We start from the raw sequence: 11,589 nt of genomic DNA, 5'->3' as shown, positions 1-11,589 counted from the left end.
CGGAAAATAACAGAGCTGATTTGACTCGGTGTTTGTAATGTGTTTGAGAAAATGGCGGATTGCTTCCCGATGTGACGTCACGTTGTGACGTCATCGCTCCGGGAGCGAATAATAGAAAGGCGTTTAATTCGCCAAAATTCACCTATTTAGAGTTCGGAAATCGGTTAAAAAATATATGGTCTTTTTTCTGCAACATCAAGGAATATATTGACGCTTACATAGGTCTGGTGATAATGTTCCCCTTTAAGGACCAATGTGCAGTATTTGTACAGCTTATATGACAGACCTGGGCAAATTTCCACGCCGGACGTTTCCAAATAATTATTTTAGACATTTAACATCAAAAGTGTAGCCGCCATTATGATGTGCAGTGCTGTTTTCAAATCACCCTAAGTCTTCAACTATACAATAGAAAGTATTTCAATGGTTAGCTCTTAAGTGATAAACCAGGTGTTGCGCTAATTTACGTCACAGCCGCTCAGACGAGGCACCAAGCAGTGTGGGCGGGGTTTGTTTCCAGAGCAGCCAGCCTGAAACGTGGGTGTCCGGGACAAACGTGGAAGCAGATTTTTACCTCAAACTTCTGCAGAAAAGCAATCTTATTTCAGATTGTAGGTGTGTTTTACACTTTGCGTTTATATTTGTCATGTTTGTTGCGTTTTGCTTGATTCTAAAAGATGCTGATTGAGGAGGTGGTCCGAGAAGTAAAAGAGGAGCGATCTTCATACGTTGTTCATATTCAGTGTTTTATCGTTCATATTGTAAATCCCACATACTTTACTCTTGTGTACAATCAAACATTATTATGAGTTTTTCCTGAAAAAATGGACCCCAGCAAACAATACTGTACAGCAGATTTTTACAGCTAAGTATTGCGGTATATATTGCAGTATTTATTTTAGTATTTGTGCTTGGGTTTTCATGAATACCAATACAAATTAAAATTTCACATTTTTTCTCTCAATGTGGTCCCCTAGTCAAAATAATTGCCTCGGTCTGGTATATGGTATCCGGTTGAGGCCTTGGGCTACTGCTGCTCTCTACCTCACTGATATTGGGGAGAGCAGCGTTCAACAAGAAGGATGAGGAAGCTGGGTGATGAACACTGCTGCACTCCATTTGTATTCTCTAAAGTGACTTTATGACATGTAGTGTATGATTGCTGTGCTGTACTTAGTTTTTGCCACATGAGGGCAATAGAGTTGGAGCCCATTTTCTACTGCTTATCCTGGTAGGGACACACAAGAGCTGGAGCCTAACCCAGTTGACTTTGAGGGGGAGGCGAGTGCACCAGTCAATCTCAGGACCCATATAGACACACAACTATTCACAGTATGGACAATCTGGAGTGTCTGATTAACCTGACATGTGGGAGAACAATTTCCAACACAGAAATTCCCAAAGAAGACCACATCCATACATTTTCTACCGCTTGTCCCTTTCGTAGTCGCAGGAGGACTGGAGCCTATGCCAGGCAGAAGGTTGGGTACACCCTGGCCAAGTGTCCACCTCATGGCAGGGACAATACAGATAGAGAACATTCACACTCTAAGGCTGTAACAATTGTCTAAATGTATTCACACAATCGCGTAAATGATGGTACTTTTGAAAACGCAGTTACAGCCATCCATCAAGCGCTCTGTTGCTCATGCAGTTTTGTGCTTCCGAGGGATAATCTCTGTGGGTTTAAGTGTCTCCTAAGCTCCTACTTTCTTTGAGTCGGGCCAAAGACACAACTATTTCATGAGGTCAGTTTTGTCCTTGAGATGCTTACATTCATTCCGATGGCATCGTAATATACTTTGATGTACATATTCAGTGCCTTTACAGTCCAACATTGGCTTCTTTCCGCACCGACCAACCTTCTGGCACTTGCCTCGAGATGCTTTAGAACCTTAAGGGATTTGAGTCTGATTTAAGCAAAGAATGTGAAAGGATAACAGTTGTTATCCCTTTAACAGCTAAGAGTTGAACTTGCCACATAGCGCAGGCCTGAGCGGTCAGCAACCGACATGATCATGTTTTACTCTGCAGTTCTCTACAGGACTGTGGTCTCTACTGACAGACAGAAAAGACGCATTTTAAAAGACATGCATTTCCCTTTATTCAAAGGATTCAAGGAAATTCCATCAGTACATCTGCTACTTCTATGTAGCATGTTAAGCCACCTTTAATCATTTTTTTCACAGTAACTGTAAAAACTCTCCCTAAAGAAAAAAATAGGACGTGTACAATTTCACTCCCCTGTCTCATGAGAATTTAGTAGCATCAAATACAAAAAGTAATGTTTCTCTGTTTTGTTTTTTAAATTAATATGGTCCAAACCTGCAAATCCTAGCAATTTCCCAGTTGCAACACCACAACATTAACTTCAAATAGTGCTCATTCTTTTTGTACAACCTACTACTAAATCCTCATTATACAACAAAACGTGCAGATGTTTTCTCAGCATCTGGTTTTGGTTAGTCACATTCTGCTTGGAAGGTGTGGGCGGGGAAAACAGAACATTCCAATACCCCTTCAGAAACCTCCTCAACCGTTAGGAATGAATAGTCCATACATAGCTATTAGTTGATATGCCTCATAGCACCAACATTAGGTATTTTTCGACTAAACCTTCTGTTTTAAACTCTCTACACATAGTCTTTATTTACAATATGTACACTTGTTGAATGAATATAAAGCTGAGGTCAGACAATGAGGTTAAGGATAGGACTACAACTACCTGCCATACATATGGTGAAAAAGCACTTTTCATGGTGTGTAACCTTATGATGGCATCGTCAAATCAGCCAGAGAAGTGATTCATATGTCTCTAGTCGACGCACCTGACACTTCCTCCACTAACTATCCATTCATACATCCATCCATTTTTTACCGCTTGTCCCTTTCGGAGTCGCAAGGGGTGCTGGAGCCTATCTCAGCTGCATTACTAACTATAGTTTAGTAATTGTGGCACAAAAGCCTTCGACTAACTCTATAGAGCTCGGATGACATGACAACACAGAGCTGACATTCCTGGTCAACATGTATGAAAGTTGACACAATTAAAGATATTAACAAAAGAATTGGTGCAGCACAAATACCATTTGATCCTCCTTCTGTTGCCCCAGGACCAGGGGAGCTCAGCCTGAGATCGTATGCCGCATCATACTTGAAGTGTCCACCATCTTTTTGAATGTTGTGACTGACAAAAAGTTATATGACGAGTCCTCTCACAGCAATATACACGTGCCGGATTTCGCATCGCCATCTAAATCACCCCCGCCTCCTTCTTTCCGGTTGGGATCGTTGAGCTCATCGAACAGTCCTGTTTCGATCATCTCTTGCTGCCAGGGTATGGGCACGGCACCTGTGCTGAACTCCTTGAAGAATTTGTCATCCTTGGCGTCAAATTCAATGCCTTTGATTTCGGAGAACTCTGCAATGTCTCCCGTGTCCTTTGCATAGACGACGTTGGGCTTGGGCACCCACGGAGGATCCACCAGCCCGGCCTCTAGACGTGGGAAGTTGATGCTCTTGAACCACGGGTGCAACCTGGGATCCTCCATGTTATTCCTAAAGAAAACACATTTCGGATTAGGGTTGCCAAACATCCATCACACCAGACTGGAATAAAGAAGGGAACGACGTCTTACTTCATCCCCAGACGCTCCTCGATTTTCTTCTTGAGGAAAAGCTGGATGATGTCCTTCGTGCTGGCATCAAAACACTTGTGCTCCCACTTGGGTTCCTCGCTGACAATACGACGCTGCACCTCCTCCTTCTCCACCTTCTCCTTTTTGCTGTCGGGGCCTTTAAAAGGCGTGTAGCCGGCCACCATCTCGTAAATGCTGCAACCCAGCGCCCACCAGTCCACAGATGTCCTGTATGGAGTTTTGTTCAAGAGCTCTGGAGCCATGTACGCTCCTGTGCCAGCCTGAGGAAGGGAGGTAGGGTAATAAATAAGGAAGTCTCAGTCACAAGATTGACTTTCCAGCCAGGAGATATGGACTTTGGAAATCTCAATAAGTCTTTGTAACTTTCACCTTTAGCTTAGTTACTTTCTGCTAACACCTGTGCCAACACTAACAGCTCCCCTCCTCCCCTCTCCCTGCATGACCTGACCTGCAGTCTCGGACCTGGAGCTTAATCCTAATGCTAATCCTACTACCTGTCAAGAGTCATGTGTGTCTACACACTGACAGAGTTATTCTACCGCTTGCATAAAGACTGCACCTTTCTGGACGTTGTAACCGTGAGCAGGGACACGTAACACCACAATACATTTATCAGTTACCTTCCCGATGTGTCCAACATGATGTATATTTCTGACATATAATAACCCATCAGCGTTCCTGTTCTGTTACCCTGTACGTTTTTCTAATCTTGAACAGGTTTGTGCCGAAAATTATATTTTGTCGTACTTGTGCAATGACAATAAAGAGCTTCTTCTTCTTCTTCAACAACAACATTACCTCCCTGCTTGGCACTCAGCATCAAGGGGTGGAATTGCGGGTTAAATCACCAAAAATGATTCCCGGGCTCAGCCACCGCAACTGCCCACTGCTCCCCTCACCTCCCAGGGGGTGATCAAGGGTAATGGGTCAAATGCAGAGAATAATTTTGCCACTCCTAGTGTGTGTGACAATCATTGGTACTTTAACTTTAACTTTAACAATAAATCCTGGATGGGTTTTTCTGTGCATCCGATGTGAGGTCTGCTTATAATAAGAAAAACTTTACAGTCAACAGAAGCACGCAAATAATAAAGCAGTACAAAAGATAGTTTTAGGATCAACCTGGGAAGCAACAAAGTCACGTTGCTTGCAAACTTCTACTATTATTTTTCTGACAATCTGATCAGGGACAGACTTGTATAATGCCCCCTAAGAGGATTAGGGGACCAAAGCCAGCCTTGCCATAGGAGGTTAGTACAGTCACTTTAGCTGGCTGAGGAGCATCACAGTACTGGATAATGAGATTACTGAGACCTTCGTAGAGCTGCAGGGCTTACTCCTTGCTACAGCAAGTAAGACCTAAAGATACTCTGTTTGAAAGGTCCTCATATGTTTGGTTAGAAGACATGGCCATAGAAAAGTTGTTTTGAGCTGTCATACATTAATGACAAACAAAAGTGCAGCATATTTGGTGGTAAGTAAACTAAAGCAAAGTGTCTTGTGCTTAGTATCAGTTGTCTTTAAAAAGGTCCTGGACTCCTGGAATCTCACTGCAAAAGGATCGCATGTGTTACATAACAGACAGACACTCATAGCACAGATCTTTAAGTATTCCGGTAATCCCTGTCCGGATTTAAGGCGAAAAGCCCACCAAGACTAAGAGCCTGTCCAAGAACTCGGGGTCAGTTTTGGTGATGACGGCCTTTGTTATCTGCTGATATCTGAGCACTGGCAGGAAGGGATATGCAGTGTCACCAAGCAACCAGTACTTTGCTGTCTCAAGACTGGACTTGTGTCAGGGTGCAAGCCCGTTGAGCAAACAAAAGTCGATGTTTAAGGCAAAACCTTTGAGTGGATCTACTCACCATCTGGGTGACGGTCTTGCCTGGGACCAGCTCTATGGCCAGACCCAAATCTGAAAGTCGACACTGGCCTTGGCTGTCCAGCAACACGTTCTCCGGCTTCATGTCCCGATAAACGATATCCATCTCATGCAGGTGCAGAATCCCCGTGGTGATTTGGGCCGTGTAGTGAACAATGCGCTTCATCTCAATGCCCTTGTCCACGCCTTTGCCGTCATAGCCTATGTTGTAGATGTGGTACTTAAGGTCTCCGCCATTCATCAGGGTCATGACAAGGCACAGGTGGGTCTTGCTGTCATAAGCGTAGGCCAAATTGACCAGAAACAGACTGTTGACCTTCTCCAGGATTTTTTTCTCTAAAAGGGCCATCTTCTCTCCGCCCTTCTTCTTCAGACGCTTTTTACACAATTTCTTGCAGGCATACATCTGGCCTGTGTTTTTCACCTGAACGGCGCATACCTGCAAAAAACAAGGTTGGAAGATACCAATTGGATGCGAAGACAACAACTGCACTAATAAATAAGTGTAAAGCTAAAAATGTTTTCAGCTTAATGTCTGTGACAAATAGTCTCACAACGGACGTTCTGGTATTGAACAAATTTGCAGTTAAAGGCAAGAATGCTTGAAGTCAAGGAGTCAACTATGTGAACTTCACAGGAACAGTGTTCATCACTTTTTAGATGTATTTATTGTCTTTTACTTTTCAAACAAACCTTTCTTTGTATCTGTCAACCTTTTGACCTTCAGTCGTGGATGTACGCTCGGGCGTACTGCCAAGAGCCTGACTGAGCCTGTTACTGAACCGAAAAGGGGGTTCCTCCAGGCTCATTTCTTGAGCCAATGTCATTTATGAGCATCGCTTTAAAGTTGGATCTGATTTTAAATTCGGAGCATCATGAATACTGGGGGGAGAAGTCATGATCTTGTATCTTTTACCTCATCACAATAAAACAGGGAAGCCATCTTTAAATGGGTAAAAGAAGAGCCTCATTTCACACAGAACTTAATATCGGCGTTAAAAACAACTTGATTTTGAACTTTTTGGTTTATGCTGGCATTTATCTGGATAAAAAACATGAAACTATGTTATTACAATTTGTAAAGGGTTTACTTTTTGATCCGTTATCATAAATTCTGCAAACTATGTTTCTAAAATAGAACGTATGTGCAAACATTTTTAATACGTTTTTAATATTTTATGACGTGATGATCATTGTTAGTTACAATCACAGAGGTTACAATTATGTTCCTTTAGCTTGTTGATGATTTCATTATTATTGTATTTTGGTGTTATTTTATACCTTAAGGAGCGAATTCTTACCTCTCCAAAGCCACCCTTTCCCAAGGTTCTGAACTCATAGAAGTACTTGTCGCTGATGGGCTGCTTCTCATACTCCTTCCACTGGAGAAATTTATCAAAAAACGGACTGGCCTGGTAATCTGTGAAGGGTTTGTCTTTCAGATATTCTCTCACACCTTCTTGGACTTTGCCTTTCATCACCTCACTGAAGTTGGCATCTGTCACAGACTTGCATTTGTCAGAGGCCTCCCCAGTGAGAAAGGCCAAGAAGTTCTTGGAGTCCGCCTTGCAATACTTGTTCATGATGTTCTGACGCGACTTGTCTTTTACTGCACCTTCCGACAGATCCCAGTCATAAAGCTCATCCAAGAATTCTGCAGCAAGCTTGAACTGGGCATTACTTGACAGGAATTCCCGAAAAAACTTTTTGCCAATAGGTTGCCTTTCACAGACTGTCGTAAAGTCCTTCTCCAAGGAGGCTCGGACAACATTGCATTGCTCCGTCTTGGGTAGAGACAAGCTGCGACGGCGCTTTTTCATTTCCTTGTCATCACCACCCTGGGCTTTGAGGTAGGCCGTGTTGGCCACCAGGTTATCCAGTCCACCCATGTCACACATCTTGGCAGCTGTATGTGCTCAGTCCCCCTCCTTATGTGACTGGGTTCTTCAGCAGCTCCAAGGGAAAAACTTCTTGCAACGGGTGCAGTGTGTCTGAAGCCCTAAAGCCAGTCAACAAATGAGCACCTGCAAACCTAAGACACACTGACACACCCAGTAATTACTCATTTAGATTTAAATACCAGGCAGGGATTTTGGCTTAAGTATCTTTGTGTGGTCTATTCGAGGATGCAGTACACGGAAAAGGAATCGTAAGCGGGCTCTGTCTTAAGAAGCTTTGTGGCCCTCTATATTTGTTCATGTTAAACAGCAGTCACTAGCAGTGCTCCTGTGTACTGTCGACTGTGCAACTCCAAATGAGTGGCAATCTACAAGCCAATGCAGCTGAAAACCTAATTAAAAGTTGTGTTTTTCTCTTGAGCACATACATCTCAAAAGTGTGCTAAGAACTATGTCAGGGGGTGCAGGGGTTAAATGCCTTGCATGAAGAAACCTTGACTGTGCTCAGCAAAAAGAGTACCATCTTTCCCATGATTAGTAAAAAAAAAATTACCCAAAGCAGGATTTATACCAGGCCTGGGTAATTGTTTTGACTCAGGGGCCACATTGGTCTGGGGGCCAATTATAGAGTGTGTGTGTATGTATGTATGTGTATATATATATATATAAACACACATACATGCATACACCCACACACACACACAGACATATATATATATATATATATATATATATATATATATATATATATATATATATATATATATATATATATATATATATATATATATATATATATATATAAGATCACGGGTACAAGCGGCCGAAATGAGTTTCCTCCGCCGGGTGGCGGGGCTCTCCCTTAGAGATAGGGTGAGAAGCTCTGTCATTCGGGGGGAGCTCAAAGTAAAGCCGCTGCTCCTCCACATTGAGAGGAGCCAGATGAGGTGGTTCGGGCATCTGGTCAGGATGCCACCCGAGCGCCTCCCTAAGGAGGTGTTTAGGGCATGTCCGACCGGTAGGAGGCCACGGGGAAGACCCAGGACACGCTGGGAAGACTATCTCTCCCGGCTGGCCTGGGAACGCCTCGGGATCCCCCGGGAGGAGCTGGACGAAGTGGCTGGGGAGAGGGAAGTCTGGGCTTCCCTGCTTAGGCTGCTGCCCCCGCGACCCGACCTCGGATAAGCGGAAGAAGATGGATGGATGGATATATATATATATATATATATATATATATATACATACATACATACATACATACATATGTATATATATATATATACATATATATACACATACATATATATACATATACATAAGTATATATATATATATATATATATACATATATATATTTATACATGTATGTATATATATATATATATATATATATGAATATATGTATATATATACATAGATACATACATATATATATATATATATATATATATATATACATATATATATATATGTACATAGATACATACATATATATATATATATATATATATATATATATATATATATACATATATATATATGTATATGCATACACATACACATCTTGGTCAGGATGCCACCCAAACGCCTCCCGAGGGAGGTGTTTAGGGCACGTCCGTGGCCTCCTACCGGTCACGGGGAAGACCCAGGACACTTTGGGTAGACTATGTCTCCCGGCTGGCCTGGGAACGCCTCGGGATCCCCCGATAAGAGCTGGACAAAGTGGCTGGGGAGAGCAAAGTCTGGGCTTCCCTGCTTAGGCTGCTGCCCCCGCGACCCGACCTCAGATAAGCGGAAGAAGATGGATGGATGGATGGATTGTTGAAGCTTTCAAAGCTTCAACAATTAGTTTCCTCAGTTCCCAATCGTTTATTGAGTGTTGTTAAAAGAAAAGGTGATGTAACACAGTGGTGAACATGCCCTTTCTCAGCTACTTTGGCACGTGTTGCAGCCATGAAATTCTAAGTTAATTATTATTTGCAAAAAAAAAATAAAGTTTATGAGTTTGAACATCAAATATCTTGTTTTTGTAGTGCATTCAATTGAATATGGGTTGAAAATTATTTGCAAATCATTGTATTCTGTTTATATTTACATCTAACACAATTTCCCAACTCATATGGAAACGGGGTTTGTATATCTATATATACATACACATACATATACATACATACACACACAAATATATATATATATATATATATATATATATATATATATATATATATATCAGTGACGTGCGGTGAGGTTCATGGCTGGTGAGGCACTGACTTCATCACAGTCAGATTTACAAATATATGAACCCTAAAGAGTATCTTATTCACCATTTGATTGGCAGCAGTTAACGGGTTATGTTTAAAAGCTCATAACAGCATTCTTCCCTGATTGGCACTCAGCATCAAGGGTTGGAATATGGGGTTAAATCACCAAAAATAATTCCCGGGCGCGGCACCGCTGCTGCCCACTGCTCCCCTCACCTCCCAGGGGGTGATCAAGGGGATGGGTCAAATGCAGAGGACAAATTTCATTACACCTAGTGTGTGTGTGACAATCATTGGTACTTTAACTTAACTTTAACTTTACACATACAAACTGTAGCACACAAAAAAGCACACTTAATAAAAAAAAACGTTATTATGGTCTTACCTTTACTTATAAATGAAGTCCATGCGCCGCTGTTGTGCTGGATTAATGCACCCCCTGACGGGAGTGTTATATCAACTAAAGCCCTCACTTAAACTTTCCACGTGGAAGATTGAATCTATTTAAAAAAGTGTAACCGAGGGTTTATAAATGTCGCCTATATTGTATGAAACTACAAAATAACAAACACGGAGGCTCCAGTTTACACGAGGACCACTTTATTTACCTTCTTTCAAAAATCTCCGCTCCACTCCAACGTGTCATCACTTCCGCTCTTAGCGCCTTCAAAATAAGAGCTCAAGGCATATACTGTATAACAGCGCATTACAGGAACTTAACATCACAAAGAGGAAAGCCCATAAAAATAGGTTACAAAAGTTATTTAATAAGAAGCCAAAAAGTGCAAAAACAATAATGTTCGTGTTGAAGGAGTTGTGAATCAGGTACACCTGCAGTCTGCAGGTGTACCTAATGTTGTGGCCCTGCAGTCATTCACAACTACTCCAACACGAACATTATTGTTTTTGCACTTTTTGGCTTCTTATGAAATAACTTTTTAAATAGATTCAATCTTGCACGTGGAAAGTTTAAGTGTGGGCTTTAGTTGATATAACACTCCCGTCAGGGGTTGCAATCTACGGCGGGAGTGCAGGAGGCGGGGTTAGCGACCCTCAGCCAGTGCGTCTTTTGCAGCCGTTTTATGATCGCTCAGCACAAGAAATACTTACACACATACAGTTGTTGACAAAATACACTGTACATTATATACCTCAACTAACTAAACTATGGAAATGTATAATATAGTTCATATAGCAATACGGTCTCACTGCACAGCAGGCCAGCAGTTAGCCGAGTCCGCAATCCATGTTGAGGCACAACTGAGTGACGTGCCTCAACTGGCTGCTGTTCACCGCACCGTCTCTTCTCAGTATTTGAACGGCAAATGTGAAAATTCAGCGATTTTAAATAAAAATAATCTAAAACTGTTGAAGTTAAATGGAAAATAACTTTATAGTATAATCACTGGATACATATAACAATTTAATCAATTTTTTTTCTTTTTACATTTTTTTTCTTTCCATGATGACTGTGTATCAGTGACTGCACGTCACTGATACACACATATATATACATACATATATATATGCATACACACATATATATACATACATATATATACATACACACACACACATATATATACATATATATATACATACATATATATACATACATTTATATATATATACATACACACATATATATATACATATATACATATACGTACATATATATACATACATACATAGATATATACATACACATATATATATATATATATATATATATATATATATATATATATATATATATATATATATATATATATATATATATGAATATATATGTATGTATATATATGTGTGTATATATAGATATGTGTATATATGAACTTTAACTTTTAACACATATATACTACATATATACACATACAAACACAATTATA

At 40.9% G+C, this 11,589-nt stretch overlaps 1 protein-coding gene across 1 annotated transcript; it reads right to left on the bottom strand.

The window, feature by feature from the left end:
• Positions 1-2,079: 2,079 nt before the first annotated feature.
• grk7a (G protein-coupled receptor kinase 7a) lies at positions 2,080-7,593 on the bottom strand. The gene is made up of 4 exons (XM_061977701.2): positions 6,843-7,593; positions 5,525-5,980; positions 3,639-3,919; positions 2,080-3,558 (listed from the first exon to the last, which is right to left on the bottom strand). Exons 1-4 carry the CDS (start codon positions 7,437-7,439, stop codon positions 3,216-3,218), a joined length of 1,677 nt encoding a protein of 558 aa, XP_061833685.1. The 5' UTR covers positions 7,440-7,593; the 3' UTR covers positions 2,080-3,215.
• Positions 7,594-11,589: the final 3,996 nt, after the last annotated feature.

This window comes from Nerophis lumbriciformis, linkage group LG18 (assembly GCF_033978685.3).
Source record: "Nerophis lumbriciformis linkage group LG18, RoL_Nlum_v2.1, whole genome shotgun sequence".
Taxonomy (NCBI): domain Eukaryota; kingdom Metazoa; phylum Chordata; class Actinopteri; order Syngnathiformes; family Syngnathidae; genus Nerophis; species Nerophis lumbriciformis.
Note: the sequence above shows the minus strand (reverse complement) of the source record. Positions and strands in the feature narration are given on the sequence as shown.

What these genes read in the sequence shown, in the direction of transcription:
- grk7a (XM_061977701.2), bottom strand. Translation starts at nt 7,439, where the DNA reads ATGTGTGACATGGGTGGACTGGATAACCTGGTGGCCAACACGGCCTAC. An exon ending in GAAAGGGTGGCTTTGGAGAG is followed by an intron (nt 5,981 to 6,842) that starts GTAAGAATTCGC and finishes TGTTTTTTGCAG; the next exon opens with GTATGCGCCGTTCAGGTGAA. An exon ending in GAGGAGCGTCTGGGGATGAA is followed by an intron (nt 3,559 to 3,638) that starts GTAAGACGTCGT and finishes TGTTTTCTTTAG; the next exon opens with GAATAACATGGAGGATCCCA.